This window comes from Scyliorhinus canicula, chromosome 12 (genome assembly GCF_902713615.1).
Source record: "Scyliorhinus canicula chromosome 12, sScyCan1.1, whole genome shotgun sequence".
Taxonomy (NCBI): domain Eukaryota; kingdom Metazoa; phylum Chordata; class Chondrichthyes; order Carcharhiniformes; family Scyliorhinidae; genus Scyliorhinus; species Scyliorhinus canicula.
The window spans coordinates 145,248,384-145,267,836 of NC_052157.1; the positions used below are offsets into that span (position 1 = coordinate 145,248,384).

The following is a 19,453-nucleotide window of genomic DNA, read 5'->3' on the forward strand; positions in this document are numbered from 1 at the left end:
CGAACCTCACTCCCGACTGTAAGCCCGTCACCACCAGGAGCCGACGGTGCAGTGCCCAAGATATGACTTTTATTAAGTCAGAGGTTCAGCGGCGACTAAAAGAGGGGTCATAGAGGCTAGCAACAGCCCTTGGAGGGCAAAAGTATTGGTAGTCCGTTCCGGGGAAAAGCAACGAATGGTGGTGGACTATAGTCAGACCATAAACCGTTTTACGCAACTCGATGCGTATCCACTTCCCCACATAGCAGAAATGGTGAACCAAATCGTCCAGTATCGGGTATTCTCCACAGTCAATCTAAAATCTGCCTATCATCAACTCCCTATCCACCCAGAGGACCGCCCCTACATGGCCTTCGAAGCATCCGGTCGGCTGTTTCACTTCCTCAGGGTCCCTTTTACTGTCGCAAACGGAGTCTCCGTTTTCCAAAGGGCTATGGATCAAATGGTGGACCAGTATGGCTTACGGGCTACATACCCGTACTTGGACAACGTTACCATATGCGGCCATGACCAGCAGTACCACGATGCAAACCCGAGGAAGTTCCTCCAGACCGCCCGGGCCCTCAATCTCACATATAACAAAGAGAAATGCGTGTTCCACACAACCCAGCTAGCCATCCTCGGCTACGTCGTGGAAAACGGGGTCCTAGGCCCAGACCCCGACAGCATGCGTCCCCTTAAGGAACTCCCCCCTCCCCCATAGCCTCAAGGCACTCAAACGGTGCCTGGGGCTCTTTTCCTATTATGCCCAGTGGGTCCCCAGATATGCGGACAAAGCCCGACCACTCATTAAAACCACGGTTTTTCCCCTGACAGCTGAGGCCCAGTCGGCTTTCAGCCGTATCAAGGCTGATATCATCAAGGCCGCCATGCATGCGGTGGACGAAACCATTCCCTTCCAGATAGAAAGCGACGCATCAGACGTCGCCCTGGCTGCTACCCTCAACCAGGCAGGCAGACCAGTAGCGTTCTTCTCCTGAACCCTCACTACCTCGGAAATTCGGCACTCTGCAGTCGAGAAGGAGGCACAAGCCATAGTGGAGGCCATGCGGCACTGGAGGCACTACCTAGCCGGTAGGAGGTTCACCCTCGTCACCGACCAACGGTCGGTCGCCTTTATGTTCGATAACGCACAATGGGGCAAAATAAAGAATGACAAAATTCTGAGGTGGAGGATAGATCTCTCCACCTATACGTACGATATCACATATCGTCCGGGGAAACGCAACGATTCCCCAGATGCCCTGTCTCGCGGCACGTGGGCCAACGTGCAAAAGGACCGTCTGTGAGCCATCCACGATGACCTCTGCCATCCGGGGGTCACCCAGCTTGCCCATTTCATCAAGTCCCACAACCTTACTCCACCGAGGAGGTCAAGGCCATGACCAAGGCATGCCAGATCTGCGCGGAGTGCAAACCGCACTTCTATCGACCAGACAGGGCCCGCCTGATAAAGGCCTCTGGGCCCTTTGAGCGACTAAGCGTGGACTTCAAAGGGCCCCTCCCGTCCACCAACCGCAACATCTATTTCCTCACCGTTATCGATGAGTTCTCCCGCTTCCCCTTTGCTGTCCCCTGCCCTGATACGACCTCAGCCTCCGTAATCAAGGCACTGCACAGCATCTTCACACTGTTTGGTTTCCCCGCTTATATCCACAGCGACCGGGGTACAGCCTTCATGAGCGATGAGCTGCGTCGATATCTGCACAGCAAGGGCATCGCCTCGAGCAGAACGACTAGCTATAACCCGTGGGGAAACGGGCAGGTGGAGAGGGAGAACGCGACAGTTTGGAAGGCTGTCCTAGCCCTACGGTCAAGGAGTCTCCCAATCGCCCGCTGGCAGGAGGTCCTACCCGATACCCTACAATCCATTAGGACGCTCCTCTGTACGGCCACGAACGAGACCCCTTACAACCGTTTGTTTGTCTTCCCCAAGAAGTCCACCTCTGGGCTCTCGCTTCCACGTTGGCTGATGACTCCGGGACCAGTTCTACTCCTGAGACACGTGAGGAGCCATAAAACAGATCCGCTAGTCGAGAGGGTCCAACTGCTACAAGCAAACCCTCAATACGCCTACGTCGAGTACCCCGACGGCAGGCAGGACACCGTTTCCCCGCGAGACCTGGCCCCCGCTGGCTCGCCGACCGACCCCCCCCCCTTCTACCAACGCTCCCCTCTCCGCACCGGCTGCAGACCCTGACAGCCCACCCCATAGCGCCGCCTTCCCCCCAGCCGGCACCGGCACCAATCACCCCGGATACCCCCCTACTCCGACGCGGGCAAAGGCTCAGTCAACCGTGCTCCCGGATATACCACCACCGAGAACGACCGTATCCAAGGCACCACCACCTGAGTGGAGAAGGTCAACACGGACAATCAGACCACCCAAAAGACTGAACTTTTAATTCCACTTCACCCCCGACGGACTATGCGTTTTTTTTAAACAGGGGGTGAATGTGATGAATGATATCTGTATAACTGTACCTTACCTTTAATACAATGGCCCCTTTAAGACCGGGCTTAGAACCCTGGGAGCACTCCGCCTCTGGCTCCGCCCCCAGGAAACTGTATATAAGGTTACGCTTAGTGGGCAGCGTGCTGTGAGCATACTTCTTGGCAGCTGTCTGATTCTCTGGTAATTAAAGCCTTTGAATTACCAATCTTCTCTCCTGTGTCGTAATTGAGGGTATCTCGTACTCTACGCCTTGTACAGTAAGGGTCGCAACACAGTACCTCCGGATTTCTACTGCATGTGATCCGGAAGCCAGGGAGATATTCTGGGTCGCGGGTAAGATTGGGATGGCGCAGCGCCTTGCCGTATCTGGGTGTATGAAGCTGGCTGTGCTTCCAGAGTCGAAAATGCAGGTCATCCCGTGCCCGTTGATCCGGATGGTCATCGTCGATTTTGTGAGGTGATGAGGCCGGGACTGGTCAAGCGTGATGGAGGCGAGCTTCGGAAGATAATGGGTAGGCCGGTCGGAGGTAGCGGTGGCCAGCATACAATCGGGTGAATAGACTTCCCGGGAGGCTGCGGAGTGGTCCCAAGATGGCGGCCCCCATGGGTTGCGCGTGGCGGGTGGCATCGGAGATGTGTGGTGAGTGAAGTACAAAATGGCGTTAAAGAGGGGGTCGCGCGTGGCGGCCGAAATTGAAGATGGCGGCGCCCACAACGGGTGGTGCGGCAGCTGGGGGCGGCCCCGACAGGCAGCAGACAGCGCTGCTGGGCTAGAAGCTTTAGGGAGAGATCAGGCCTGGCAGGCTTTCGCAAAGTGGCCCTTCCTCCCACACCCGTTGCAAGTCGCGTTCCGTGCAGGGCAGCGTTGTCTGGGATGATTGCCCTTGCTGCAAAATTAGCACTTCGGGCCTCCGGCGTTGGCGGGCTGCTGCACAGGCTTGCGCCACACCCGGGTCGGATGATGGCTGCGTCCACGAGGGTGCCGCGCGGTCGGAGGTGTAGGCCTCCATGTTCTGGTAGGCCACCTCCAGTGAGTTTGAGAGTTGCACAGTCTCTGGGAGTTCGAGTGTACCCCCTTCTAGCAATCGCTGGCGGATGTAGTTTGATTTCATAACTGCGACATAAGCGTCCCTGTAAAACAGCTCTGCGTGTTGGGTAGCCGATACCGCCTGGCAGTCACAGTTCCGGCTGAGTACCCGCAAGGCACGCAGGAATTCTGCTAGTGATTCCCCAGGGCGTTGTCGTCTCGTGGCAAGAAGGTGCCTAGCATGCACCTCATTCACAGACTTAACATAGTGTCCCTTCAGCAGCATTATCACCTCCGTGTACGAGGGGGCATCCCTGATGAGAAGAAAGACTTGTGGGTTCACCCATGCGTGGAGGATCTGCTTCTTTTGGAGTTCGGTGAAGGATCCGAGATGCGCTTCGAAGCAGCTTAGCCAGTGCTCGAAAGTTGCAGTGGCGTTGGCTGCCTGTGGGTCCAGCTCCAGGCGATCAGGCTTGAGTGATGAATTCATATTAGATGTTTAGTGTATTAAATTGATATGCCATCAATGAACACACGACGAGTGGCGATCGTAACTGAGGCTTTAATACACTAAACAGAAAGCCTCCTGGCCTCTGATCCCGAACTGGATCAGAGGCGGAGACCTGCCACCTTTATACATGAGCCCGAGGGGAGGAGCCACAGGCGGAGCCAGCAGGGACAAACTCAGGCATGTAACAATACAATACAGTGGTTTACCACGGCAAAATCCACGCAAACACAGGGAGAATGTGCAAACTCCACACAAACAGTGACCCCAGGCTGGAATCGAACCTGGGACTTCGGTGCCATGAGGCAGCAGTGCTAACCACTCCGCCACCGTGCTGCCCTCATATTTTATTTCTTGTGTGACAATTCGTGATAAACTATTTTAGTCCCTGTAGAGTGCCTGGGTTTTAGAACCTGACCATTTTGTAATCTGGTGGGAAATTCCACATTGAATTTGCTTTTATTTCATTTGTTGTTTTCACAAGTGCTGTTTGTCTTGCAACATATTATTTTCCCTTTTTGCTTTTATTTTGGGGATGGGATTTACCCAATCTGTCCCATGTGGTCTGGAACATTACCGCTTGCAGGCGGCTGTCCAACCTACATCGCACTTCTCTGTGGCATGTCAAGCAAGTAAGCTATCTCGCTCACTTTCTACTTGCCTATTTGGGAACACTCTTTGTCCAAATATAAATCCTTGAAGAAGGTCTCTGTTCGCTGTACCTCTTTTGCATTGCATTCAACCTCCTGATTATATTCTAGTATCTTTCCTTTTGCTCTGTTTGGCCTCTTTAAATTTTGCCTGCTTTCCTTACTGGCCAAATTGCCGCCTATAGGACTTTTGAGATTTCCTCAGCCTTCTGCAGAATTTTGCTAGCTCTCCCCAATTTCCATGGACTGTTCAAGATTCTCTGGGCACAGTACTGACGTCCCAACAAGTCATTTTCTGGTAATAGACTGACACCCTGCAATGGTAAGTTCAGAAATGCCCTGACCATCACTACACTGGTGACCTACATACTGTGTAGGTATATTTTACCTAATAGAACCTTCAAGTATTTTCCAGTAAGCCCATTTACCAATAACAGAAGATTTGTTCTGCTTTTGGGTGACATACTGGCAACCCTTGCTACAAGTAGTGTTTGTGGTCAATCCGTGCCCTTGAGGATGTTTGGCACTTTTCCTGGTGCCTTGGAGACAAAAAGAGTCAATTTCCTTTTGCGAAAAAACCTCTGGTAAGTTTCCTGATCCTCCCTTGCTACATTTAAGCACAGGTTCACCATCTTCATGGCTAAGACACTATCTTGACTTCAGCACTGTCTATTAGTCTTTCAGAATATCAACAATTAACCCGTGCTATCCAGGCTTTCTATGCTGAAAACACACTGGACGTGCCCCTACTTGATTGCCATATAATACGGTCAAATTCAACGTTTATGTGGGCTCTTTGCAAACATTCCTAAATTTCTGGCGCTTTGTTTTTGGTGCTAACTTATGCACTCAGGATAATGTTTTACATTTGCCCAGTTTCAAAAGCTCTTAACAGACAACCGGGAATAAACCTCATGGGCATTTTCTAATAACTGGCCGTACTCAGGAGAGTCCAAATTTCTTCACGTCACTTTAGCCGATCTGCAAACCTCTCAACGGTTGCAAACATAAAGAATGCTTCAGTGTCATCTTCACCAAATTTCGGTTCGAACCAAGGGTACTTCTAACCTTGTACTTCGAAAACCTATCTCTGAATTAGGGTCACTTAAATTTTCAGCCGCTTTTCCAATGCATAAAGACTTTTTTTCCCTAGTCAGTTCAATCTGTTGCATTTCGCTTACTTGGATTGGATTGGATTTGTTTATTGTCACGTGTACCGAGGTACAGTGAAAACTATTTTTCTGCGAGCAGCCCAACAGATCATTAAGTACATGGGAAGAAAAGGGAATAACAGAAAATACATAATAGGGCAACACAAGGTATACAATGTAACTACATAAGCACCAGCATCGGATGAAGCATACAGGATGTAGTGTTAATGAGGTCAGTCCATAAGAGGGTCATTTAGGAGTCTTCTCTACTCATCTCTCTTTCTTTGGAGAAGAATGTGCCAAGTACCAGTGAGAGGCAGACAACCGACGATGCGCCTCCAACCACCTCAATGCTGCTGTAACAAGGTATAGAACAGCAGGTTGACTTCATGTCGTCAGCCAGTGAAATATGATGATGTATGCAATATTCTGCTACAGCATGAGTATGAACCCCTCAGAGGATGCCAATTTGAAGATGCAGCATCACCAGATTCATGCAGACCATGCACACCTGGTGTGTCTCACTTCATCAATGAGCAGGACCAAATGGTTGGGCTCAAACAACAGTGAAGAACCCCTGTCAGAGGGCACATGATGCTTCAAACTCTGCTCAAATGGATGCAATTGCTGATCCTCAAGGGTTGTCAACAAAGTGACTAATTCAGGAGCAATGGAAAAAAGTATGTAACATTTCCCTCTGCTGTGCATGTATCTGCGCTGGTGGGAGGCGGCGATGACAACTGTGACGCATTGATCTTGTCTGACTCGGAGCTCCCCTCCGAGTTGGGCACGTGGGAGGCTGGAGAGCGTGCCACCTAGGATGGGCCACCGCCATCGGCTGGAGGACCTGTAGGAGAATGGACATTTGGTCAGTGGGAGGAATGAGTAAGTCAGTAAGGCAATCACAACTCGCATTTGACAGGTCCTACGGGTGGAGCCAGGTGGTTTCTCACCTCGGCGGCATTCACTAACCTCCGCATGGGTGACCGTGCTGTCCTCGGTCACCTCCAGGGCTCGTTGCTCGAACAAACAAACAAAGAACAAACAAAGAAAAGTACAGCACACGAACAGGCCCTTCGGCCCTCCAAGCCTGCGCCCACCATGCTGCCTGTCTAAACTAAAATCTTGTACACTTCCGGGGTCCGTATCCCTCTATTCCCATTCTATTCATGTATTTGTCAAGAAGCCCCTTAAATGTCACTATTGTCCCTGCTTCCACCACTCCTCCGGCAGCAAGTTCCAGGCACCCACTACCCTCTGTGTAAAAAATTTGCCTCGTACATCTCTAAACCTTGCCCCTCACACTTTAAACCTATGCCCCCTAGTAATTGCCCCTCTACCTTGGGGAAAAAGTCTCTGGCTATCCACTCTGTCTATTCCCCTCATAATTTTGTAGACCTCTATCAGGGCACCCCTCAACCTCCTTCGTTCCAGTGAGAATAAACCAAGTTTATTCAACCTCTCCTCATAGCTAATGCCCTCCATACCAGGCAACATCCTGGAAAATCTCTTCTGCAACCTCTCTAAAGCCTCCACATCCTTCTTGTAGTGTGGCGACCAGAATCCTCCAAGTGTGGCCTAACTAAGGTTCTATACAGCTGCAACATGACTTGCCAATTTTTATACTCAATGCCCCGGCCAATGAAGGCAAGCATGCCGTATGCTTCTTGACTACCTTCTCCACCTGTGTTGCCCTTTTCAGTGACCTGTGGACCTGTACACCTCAATCTCTCTGACTGTCAATACTCTTAAAGGTTCTACCATTCACTGTATATTCCCTACCTGTAATAGACCTTCCAAAATGCATTACCTCACATTTTTCAGGATTAAACGCCAACTGCCATCACTCTGCCAAAATCTCCAAATGATCTAAATCCTGCTGTATCGAAGAGGTGAGGATTCTTAAGTCTGGCACCCCACCTCAGTCTGGGCCCTCTCCTGGCAATTGTGGGAGAACTTTTCTTGCGGATACACAGAGAGGGCATTGTTAACCACATGTGTATTTCACAGTGTGTGGTTGGGGGGGGGGGGGGGGGGGGGGGGGGGTGGTGCGTGGTTCACAGTAGTGGGAGGGAGGTGTGAAGGAAGGGTTGGGGTGTTGAAGGGATAGGAGGGTGAAGGGAGGATTGGGGGAGTTGAAGAGAGAGGGGGGTGGAGGGAGGGTTGGGGGTTGCATGGTGAGTTGGGGGAGGGGGATTCTCGCGTGGGGGCGGAAAGGTCTCCGCGGGGATGGTTGGCATTGGTGTCTCCTCACTTGTGTTGACCGTTTTCCAGCACTGGAGGCCAATCCTCTTAGTACACGTCCGGAGCTCACAGCCGCCGCCACCACGTCGCAGGCAGCACTGGCTGCCCTGTGGCTGACCCTCGGGGCAACAGGGCATCTGTCCTCTCCTCCACTGCGTCTCGGAGCCTCCCGAGATCTGCATCCCCAAATCTTGGGATTTTTCTCACTAATGGCTTGCACGCATTGCGGCACACAATCCAACTGAGCAAAATCTTACCTTTTCCGCCTCAATCTCCCGTTGATGTGTAGGGAGTGTGAGTGAGCCATGGAATGGGAATTTTGTTCATAATGTTTTTGCTTCTCACCTGTGCGCCTCCTGTGTTTCTGTTAGTGCACCCCATGCTGCATCATGTTTTGTTGGCTGAGTCTACCCCTGCACACGTGTGGCCCCCATAGGCTCCAAAATCTGGATGAAGCCAGCCAAGAGGATTCAACAGTCAGAGCAGGTCCTGATCATTCTCTACCTCAGCTGAACCGCTCCACCATGGCACACAGTGAAATCTGGAATTAAAAGATGACCCCACAACCATTGTTGATTTCGTAAATACCCATTTGATTAACTATCTGCCATCCTTATCTTGTCTGGCCTACATGTGTCATTGTAGGAGTAGCAGAAAAAGGAAGACTTAATTGCCACTAGGTCTTCTTGGTAGCAGGACATCGCTCAGTAGACTATAAATGTCTGTGATAACCTGACTGAATATCCTGAGTTCCCTGAGGCACTGTGGCATTAAAACATATTGAGGAAGCTGATGCTCTGACTGTGTGTATACCCTGTTGTAGATGTATCTATTGCAAGCTGCAACCACTGTGTTCACCCCCTCCTATAGAACAACAGGTTTGTGAGGAGAAGTCTGTTAGAGTTTCTGCTGATCCTCCTGCTCCTGGTGCTTCTACTTACCTGGGCCAGAATTCTTCGGCCGTTTGCTGGCGGCAGGATTCCCTGATCGCGCAGCCAGCGGGTTTCTCGGCAGTGTGGGGTGGTTTCAGTGGGAATTCTTATTGACAGCGGCAGGAACAGAGAATCCCACCACCAGCGAACGGCATACCACCTCCCGGCGCTGGGAAACACATGGCTGTGAGGCCGGAGAATTCTGAGGCGGAAGGTAAAACACCATAAGCAGCACCCATATGATCTGATGTGCCACAACTGAAAAGTAGAGATCAGCACACAAACCTGCAAGGTGATGGAAATGACATCCAATGTAGTGAAAATCACTCCTAAAGCAGGTGCAATGATGCCCATAGTGGATATCACCTTCAAGTAGTGAGGTTGTGCCTTCAACGTGAAAACTTATGAGCAAAAGCTGTTCACTTCGGCAGGAGTGTAGTACAATGGGATTTTAAAAAAAATCTATGATTTTAACCCCTTCCATTGCCTCTGTGCTCTTGCTTTGCCTTCACCAACATGTTCCAGGAAAGATGGGAAATGTGTGCACCCACAGTCAAAGTTGAAACCACCAGTTAAAATAATTATTTATGAATTATTAACATATTTATATTAACAACCTGCCAAAAGTGTTTTTCGCATGCGGCTGCGCACTCTGTAATTAAATACGGAAGTTGGTAAATTAAGCTGTTCGAATTTTTAACTACCACCTGCTCCCAATCCTGCTCGTTCTTTGAAGTTAAAATTCTCCCCAATCTTTTCCCAGCTGGGATCCATTCTGTCACCTACTGAGGATACCAGCCTTCAGTCATGCCGTACCTGTCTCACTCTTCTTGCCGTAACACACCATAACTATAAACAGACTCTCGTTATTTTCATGTTGATCACTCTGTTATCCTCCATTGGTTGATAACCAGCATCCTTCTGAAGTGAAATGTTACCAAAGTATCCGCTGCCTATTTGTGTGTGATACTTCTTACAATATCAAATGGCAAATGAATTACTCTTGAACTGTAATTACAGTGCAGCTCCATATGCACAAAGGTTAAAAATGATGTAATACACAAAGGATACTTGGTGAGCAGCTGTGGAATGTAGAAAGTCTATCTAATGATATTCAACAAGCCTAGTCTCGCCATGAGTGACAAAGTATTCTGTTTATACCCCTTGAAAGTGTTGTGAACATGTAAATTTTTATTGTAGTTTCAATTAATTTTGTAAAGAGGAGCATCTGAGGAGGCAAAGCAATACCCAGTAGTCCTGGACAAATAATCAGGCATGTTTCCAAAATGATTCACAATAGGACAGAAACCTTTACTGTCACCATGTTGTTCATGAAATTTATGTTGATGGATATAAGAGTCTTGTGGTTATGGTACGCTACTGGATTAACAATGCAAGGGTTATGGGTTCAAATTTCATCATTCAAGTTATAAAATTGAAATCAATAGCCATTGGTGGCCTTACACCAGAAAGTGATTGTGGAAGTTGCTGGATTGTCATTGAAAACACAACAGGTTCAATAATCTTCATCAGGGAAGGGGACCTATCTGGTAGGCCGTAATTCCACACTGACTTTCAATGGCATTTAAAGTGGCTTCTTCTGTATAAGAAATTGCTACATCAAGAAGACAGTCCAAGACTATTACTACAGGATAACTAGGGACAAGTTTTGATGCAGACTTGCAGCATTGCTCATATCCTGAGAAATGATAGAAAATGTTATTGGAGCTTAAAGTATTCACTCAATATAAGTCATTAGGTGGAAATAACTGAGGCCATTCATTTCAGCTGGAATTGTTAGTGCAATGACGCATTTCTTGTACAAGTTATAGAAACTTAAAACAAAATGCACATTCACTCATTCCAACTAGTCTAAACTATCAATGAGTAACATTTAAAATGTGTCACATGCTTTCTTATTGCTCTTGCAGAAATTCAGTTGCCATCAGAACAGTACAAGTTGGAATTACAAGATAATGAAGTGAGCCTTGATAAAGACGGAAAGATTGCAGAACTGGATCCTGAAACCTGTGTTGTTACAGCACTCCAAAAGGGGCAGGCTAGCTTAGTTCTTATTTATAAAAGTATCCTTTTTCTGTTAAACCTACTTTTCATCGTAGGATTGTCCAGGTCAATTTATTTCCAACTATGAAACCAGTAAGACTACTTCTGAAACTAATAAAGATTATTCTTATTATTAAATGGAAGGATCCATATGGCTGACTAGCTCATCAAAAGGTTTTGACACAACATTAATAAATGTATGCTGTTATGTGGCTTTATATTGAGTAGTGAGTGTAGGATCACTTACTTTTCAAATAAGAGGCGAGGGTCCAGTGGTAGTGCAAGATTGAGTTTTATTGCAAAAATCAAGTTGGTACAGTACAAAAATACAAAATAAAAGAAACAAAAACCCAGCAGGGCATAAGGAAGACGAAGAGAGAGGAAGAAGAGAGAAACACATGCAACACACACTTGTGCAAGTAACCTTATACCGTGTTTGATACCCGCCCCCCCCCCCCCCCCCCCCCCTTGCTACCTATTGGTTTACAAGTTTTAAATTGTGACTCCTGAATGATGGTCTTTACCATCACTCACAGTGGTATCTGACTTTTTGGGTGCACTTCCCTTTGCAGTCTAGCTGAGAGGCTGGTGCAAGGTTTCACTGCCAAGCTGATCTTGACTCAGAACAATGCAAACTTATATTTCAACTGTGGTTACAATATTTTGAAAACTTGGATTTTAACTACTTCCTTACAATCCCCTCTTTGATTCTTCTAAAAATTCCAAGAGAATGAATCAATAAAAGCTAGCAAGCAGGAAATAGCGAGAGGAACATATTCACAGATGCCTTTTACGGTCCCTTTGTTTTGGAACCGCCTCAAACACTGGAATGGGCAAGCCTACAAAGTGTTACAAGCCTTTAAATATAGGAAACACGCTTATTAGGCAAAAGGGATGACGGTTGCGACATTATCATAAATGTAAGAACTGCAACTGGGGGAAGAGAAGTGAAGGAGATAGCTAGAGTACAGACTGAAGGAAGGATAGTGTGAGTGAGAGCAGATCATAGTTAATGTAATAGTGTAGCGATTAGTAGTAGATGAGTAGATTATATGTTAATTATCAAGTGTATTATATAGAAGTGTCAAATCCAATTAAGTAGTGTTAATAAAGTTATAGCTTTTTTCAATTTAGAAGCTATTTGTGGTCTATGTGAACACAACGCCAGCCATCTTGAATTTAGCAACACAAAGAACACCACATGGTACAAGTAGTGTATTTCTATGAATAATAAGCAGTTCGATTAGACATGTTAGCTTTAAGAAGATTGAAGAAAACACAGATCAGAAAATCTACACAAGAAGAATTGTAAGATGGAGAGTCTAAAGAAGCCTGACTACTTCAGAACAAACGGTAAACGATGTCAAAACTGGTAATTCTTTAAACAGCACTTTGACATTTTCCTATCTGCCTCCGCTCTAGGAAATGCTTCCGATCAGAGAAAAATTACAGTTCTTAATTTGGCTGGAACGCATGCATTTGAGCTTTATAACTCCTTTGAATTTGCTGAAGCTGAGGATAAAATGAAATATAACAGTGCTACAGAAATTCAATGCTCACTGCAAAAAGGTGCACGAGACCTATGAGCGCTACATGTTCAGAAAAAGACCAGCTATAAGGGGAATCGGTAGATTCATTACAGATTTAAAGTTAGCGCAGTCGTGTAACTTTTCCTCCGTTACTGATTCAATGCTTCACTATCAAGTTGTCTTTGGGATAAATTAAGAACGTTTGCGAGAAAAAATGCTACGGTGACTGATTTTGCCACTAGATGAAGCGATTAATATGCGCAAAGCCAGTGAACAAGCATCCTCTGAATATGTGGAGTTCAGGGAAAACGAAAGAGGCGCGATGTCGGGAAACGTGGCTGACACCATTAATGCTGTGTCACAGCACAGAAAACTACGCACAATGGCCTGTGGCCATTTTGAGACTGACGTCACAAGCGTAATGTCATGCTGGCGCTGTGGCCATGCCCACAGTAAAAAAAATGTTCCAATTGTTGCAAGTTCAATCACTTTGCAGCACAGTGTCGTTTCTCAACAGCTCCTGTAAACAAATTTTACAAATCCTACCATGACTACAGAAGGATCCAAAGTGTTCACAGCGAAGAAAACAGACCAAATATCTTGACTGATAATGAAGATTCCTCACTATGTACGCTAAAAGATTCTTTCATGGTTGATGGAGTTACTAGGATAAATGCACTAGTTTGTAGTAACTAACCAGTACAACAGCTCTCAAAGATAATTAAAGAGTGGACTGTATTACTTGAAAGAGATGGCTCAGATATTCCATTTAAAATTGATACAGGAGCCCACGCAAATCTTATTACAGAAAAGAATTTAAGTCAAGCATACAGTACACCGCTAATACAGAAATCTATCTGTTGACTGACTGACTACAATGGTAATATCACAGCCACAAGAGCTTCCTGCTGTCGCATTGCTCGGAATGGCGACATCAAAATGCCAATTGACTTTGAGATAGTGGAAGATGATAAGTCATCGCTAATTGGGGTGGATTCTTGCGATAAATTAAACCTAATAAAGCAGATACATACAACCAATAAGTTGAAAGACATGCTACAGAATGAAATTGGGCAACTTTTGGACAAGTATGCACGTGTTTTCTCATTACATAATCAAATTAAAAAAGGATGCCAAACCCATGATACATTCGCCAAGACGAGTTCCAACTCCGTTGAGAGAGCGTCACAAGACTAAGCTTGACTGCATGCAACAGCAAGATGTCATCTCCAAGGTCACTCACCGACGGACTTGGTCAGTTCGATGGTATGCAGATGCAAATATAATGGAGACTTAAGAATCTGAACAACATTATAAGAGAACACTACCAAATACCCAAGAGGGAAGAAATCACTTTCAAAACGGCTAATGCCAAGCTATTCACCAAGTTGGAAGCCTCTAAAGGCTTTTGGCAACCCCAGCTCGACATTCAACGCCTAAAGCTCTGCACATTCAACACGCCTTTCAGAAGATATTGCTTCAATGAGGGGTCCAGGACAGGGTGCTTTCGGGGACATGGGTTGGAAAGGAGAGGATATTGGCAACGAATCAGGTGATGCAGGAGGAGGAGGAGGCCTCGGTGGAGGAGCTGAAGGGTAAGTGGGAGGAGGAGTTGGATGAGGAGATCGACGAGGGGACGTGGGCGGATGCCCTGGGGAGGGTAATTTCCTCCTCCTCTTGCGCGAGGCTCAGCTTAATACAATGCAAGGTGCTGCATAGGGCACACATGACTTAATGGACACCTGAACAAGCAGCTGAGTGGCAGGACATGAAAGCAGCCCTGACCACTGCTCCAGTGTTAATGTTCTGTGACTCGACGAAAGAAATGAAAATCTCCACTGATGCCAACAAACAGGACAATGAAAATGGAAATCGCTTATTGCCACAAGTAGGCTTCAAATGAAGTTACTGTGAAAAGCCCCTAGTTGCCACATTCCGGCGCCTGTTCGGGAGGCTGGTATGGGAACGGGGGGCGAAGTCCTACTCCAAAAAGGATGATTACGATTTGTGGAAACCCATTGCGTATGCATCTCGCATGATGACTCCTACAGAGCAGAGATATGCGCAAATTGAAAAAGAGTGCGTTGGTCTCTTAACAAGCATCACTAAATTTCACAACTATGTTTATGGGTTGCCATATTTCATCATCGAAACTGATCACAGACCTTTAGTTAACATCATCCAAAAAGACCTCAATGAGATGTCTCAATGTCTTCAGAGAATGATGATGAAACTAAGGAGTTATGATTTCACGCTAGTCTACACACCAGGGAAAGACTTAGTTGTTGCTGATACCTTATTCAGAGCTACCACTGATACTGACACATCAGATACAGATATAGTACACGTAGTGGAAGCACTATTTATTGCTGAGATGCTACCAGTGTCTTGACAGAAAACTACAAATCATAGAAGAAACAGAAAATGATTTGACACGGCAGAGAGTAATCAAATACCTCAAAGAAGCAAAGCCCAATGGATGTTACTCTGCTTTTGTAGTATCAAAGATGACCTCACAGTAATTGATGGGTTCCTACTCAAAAGAGACAGGGTAGTTATTCCTTCATGCCTCCGACAGGCTATTTTGGAACAGATACACGAGGGTTCTCAGTATTGAAAAATGTCGTAGGTGAGCAAGACAATCTGTGTACTGACCTGGAATCAATAAGGATGTGGACAATCATGTGCAGGAATGCAGCATTTGCCATTTGCATCAGTCTGTGCAATGCAAAGAAAGTATGGAAGAAAATGAACTCATCACCAATCAAAGTTGGTATAGATTTGCTCTACTTTAAAGGCCATGTCTATCTAGTTATCATCGACTATTATTCCAACTATCCCGAGCTAATTACGTTGAATGATTCAACGACAAGATCTGTAATTGCCATGGGATTCCATTACACGTTTCTTACAACGGTCCTTGCTTCACACGCTAGGAGTGGACACAATTTGCAGAAGGTTTAATGTTAATCATATCACATCAAGCCAATTGTATCCTCAATCAAATGGCAAAGCAGAGAAAGGCTTAGGAATAGTCAAAAAACTGTTACATAATACAAACAATGACAACAAAGACTTATCTTTGGCACTGTTGACGTACAGAACCACACCACTGTCATCAGGTTTATCACCTGCCCTGATGTTGATGGGACAAAAAATTCGCACCACATTACGTGAGATAACTATTCCAAATATGGATCATCGAGAGATACATAACGGCCTACAGTTCCAAAAACATAAACAAAAAGAACTATGACAAGCACACAAAACCTTTATCAAAGTTAAAAGAAGGAGACTATGTTTGTATACAAAATCTTGATGGTGGATGGCAACATATAGCTAAAGTTCCAAGACCAGTCGCACCCAGATTGTACTTGGTTCAGACTGAACAAGATTCAATGTTCAGAAGAAATAGACGAACACTTGCAAATACATCATCATGTTCCATCTCAAGCTCAGAACATTATTGCTCAGGATAACATCTTCAAAGATACTGACTTTCCTAATCCTTGTCACCAATACAGCAAGACAATTTGGAAAATCAATTGTAGTCTATCGGCCACCAAATAGTAACATTATGGTGGGGCAGGCAATAAACAAAAAAATAACTGATGCATGTATAAATGGTACAGCAGTTATCATGGGGGATTTTAATCTACATGTCGATTGGTTTAACCAGGTCGGTCAAGGCAACCTTGAGGAGGAGTTTATAGAATGTATCCGCGATAGTTTCCTAGAACAGTACGTAATGGAACCTACGAGGGAACAAGCGGTCCTAGATCTTGTCCTGTGTAATGAGACAGGATTGATTCATGATCTCATAGTTAGGGATCCTCTTGGAAGGAGCGATCGCAATATGGTGGAATTTAAAATACAGATGGAGGGTGAGAAAGTAAAATCAAATACTAGTGTTTTGTGTTTAAACAAAGGAGATTACAAGGGGATGAGAGAAGAACTAGCTAAGGTAGACTGGGAGCTAAGACTTTATGGTGGAACAGTTGAGGAGCAGTGGAGAACCTTCCAAGCGATTTTTCACAGTGCTCAGCAAAGGTTTATACCAACAAAAAGGAAGGACGGTAGAAAGAGGGAAAATCGACCGTGGATATCTAAGGAAATAAGGGAGAGTATCAAATTGAAGGAAAAAGCATATAAAGTGGCAAAGATTGCTGGGAGATTAGAGGACTGGGAAATCTTTAGGGGGCAACAGAAAGCTACTAAAAAAGCTATAAAGAAGAGTAAGATAGAGTATGAGAGTAAACTTGCTCAGAATATAAAACAGACAGTAAAAGTTTTTACAAATATATAAAACAAAAAAGAGTGGCTAAGGTAAATATTGGTCCTTTAGAAGATGAGAAGGGAGTTTTAATAATGGGAAATGAGGAAATGGCTGAGGAACTGAACAGGTTTTTTGGATCGGTCTTCACAGTGGAAGACACAAATAACATGCCAGCGACTGATAGAAATGAGGCTATGACAGGTGAGGACCTTGAGAGGATTGTTATCACTAAGGAGGTAATGATGGGCAAGCTAATGGGGCTAAAGGTAGACAAGTCTCCTGGCCCTGATGGAATGCATCCCAGAGTGCTAAAAGAGATGGCTAGGGAAATTGCAGATGCACTAGTGATAATTTACCGAAATTCACTAGACTCTGGGATGGTCCCGGTGGATTGGAAATTAGCAAACGTGACACCACTGTTTAAAAAAGGAGGTAGGCAGAAAGCAGGAAATTATAGGCCAGTGAGCTTAACTTCGGTAGTAGGGAAGATGCTGGAATCTATCATCAAGGAAGAAATAGCGAGGCATCTGGATAGAAATTGTCCCATTGGGCAGACGCAGCATGGGTTCATAAAGGGCAGGTCATGCCTAACTAATTTAGTGGAATTTTTTGAGGACATTACCAGTGCAGTAGATAATAGGGAGCCGATGGATGTGGTATACCTGGATTTCCAGAAAGCCTTTGACAAGGTGCCACACAAAAGGTTGCTGCATAAGATAAAGATGCATGGCATTAAGGGTAAAGTAGTAGCATGGATAGAGGATTGGTTAATTAATAGAAAGCAAAGAGTGGGGATTAATGGGTGTTTCTCTGGTTGGCAATCAGTAGCTAGTGGTGTCCCTCAGGGATCCGTGTTGGGCCCACAATTGTTCACAATTTACATAGATGATTTGGAGTTGGGGACCAAGGGCAATGTGTCCAAGTTTGCAGATGACACTAAGATGAGTGGTAAAGCGAAAAGTGCAGAGGATACTGGAAATCTGCAGAGGGATTTGGAAAGGTTAAGTGAATGGGCTAGGGTCTGGCAGATGGAATACAATGTTGACAAATGTGAGGTTATCCATTTTGGTAGGAATAACAGCAAACGGGATTATTATTTAAACGATAAAATATTAAAGCATGCCGCTGTGCAGAGAGACTTGGGTGTGCTAGTGCATGAGTCACAGAAGGTTGGTTTACAGGTGCAACAGGTGATTAAGAAGGCAAATGGAATTTTGTCCTTCATTGCTAGAGGGATGGAGTTTAAGACTAGGGAGGTTATGTTGCAATTGTATAAGGTGTTAGTGCGGCCACACCTGGAGTATTGGGTTCAGTTTTGGTCTCCTTACTTGAGAAAGGACGTACTGGCGCTGGAGGGTGTGCAGAGGAGATTCACTAGATTAATCCCAGAGTTGAAGGGATTGGATTATGAGGAGAGGTTGAGTAGACTGGGACTGTACTCATTGGAATTTAGAAGGATGAGGGGGGATCTTATAGAAACATTTAAAATTATGAAGGGAATAGATAGGATAGATGTGGGCAGGTTGTTTCCACTGGCGGGTGAAAGCAGAACTAGGGGACATAGCCTCAAAATAAGGGGAAGTAGATTTAGGACTGAGTTTAGGAGGAACTTCACCCAAAGGGTTGTGAATCAATGGAATTCCTTGCCCAGTGAAGCAGTTGAGGCTCCTTCATTACATGTTTTTAAGGTAAAGATAGATCGTTTTTTGAAGAATAAAGGGATCAAGGGTTATGGTGTTCGGGCCGGAAAGTGGAGCTGAGTCCACAAAAGATCAGCCATGGTCTCATTGAATGGCGGAGCAGGCTCGAGGGGCCAGATGGCCTACTCCTGCTCCTAGTTCTTATGTTCTTATACTTTGACGATACCACTGAGAAGATCAACTAGAGCGAGGAGACCACTGAACAGATTAAATTTGTAATGACTGTAATAACTATTCATTTATTATCAACACTGTGACGAAACAGTTATTTTGCAACTGAATGTAAAAGAAGCTCAGTGATTCATGCTCGCTCATGTAATGTTCAAGGCAAAAAAATCACAGCGTGTAACTTTCTTTTCCAAAGAAAGGGGGATGTGACATCAAAAATGTAAGAGCTGCAAGGGTTAATGACATGTTTCAATCAACCACTAGAGGGAGCTAGATGTACAATTATATGTACTCTAGCTATCTCCTTCACTGAAAAATAAGATTAAGCCCTGAACTATTGAACCCAGCCAGCCAGATGCCCAGCTTCACATGGTGTTGGCTGGCAGTTGTTTGAGTTTGTTTATCTCCGTTTGGATGTAAAGGAAGTTGTTAACATTTAGCTACTTGGGAACATGTTTAAATGCGGCATAGCTGGACTGACTGGTCAATGGAAACCAGGAATGCATCAACTGAAAATGCAAACAATGGATTTAACAATATGGTCAAACATATTGGCAAAACAAAATGTAAAACAAAAATTGTAAGAATTGCCATTTCAAAAGATGGGAGTAAAAATTGTATTTTTAATCACGGTCTGCTCATTTAACGTGAGATGTGTGAATGTAAGTTTATTCCCCTGGACTTTAACAGCTGCTTTGGTGGTCAGTAGCACTTGTTAAGTTTGCAAAGATCTGTATAGGGACAGGTAG

At 45.5% G+C, this 19,453-nt stretch overlaps 1 protein-coding gene across 5 annotated transcripts in view; it reads left to right on the forward strand.

The window, feature by feature from the left end:
• The window catches only part of LOC119974981 (nuclear pore membrane glycoprotein 210-like), a 236,351-nt gene that overhangs the window by 48,451 nt on the left and 168,447 nt on the right, over nt 1-19,453 (forward strand). For all 5 annotated transcript variants that reach the window (XM_038814382.1, XM_038814384.1, XM_038814386.1 and 2 more), the window contains exon 7: nt 10,899-11,051. In XM_038814382.1, coding sequence (XP_038670310.1) covers nt 10,899-11,051 — 153 coding nt within the window. The remainder of the gene's footprint in view (nt 1-10,898; nt 11,052-19,453) is intronic.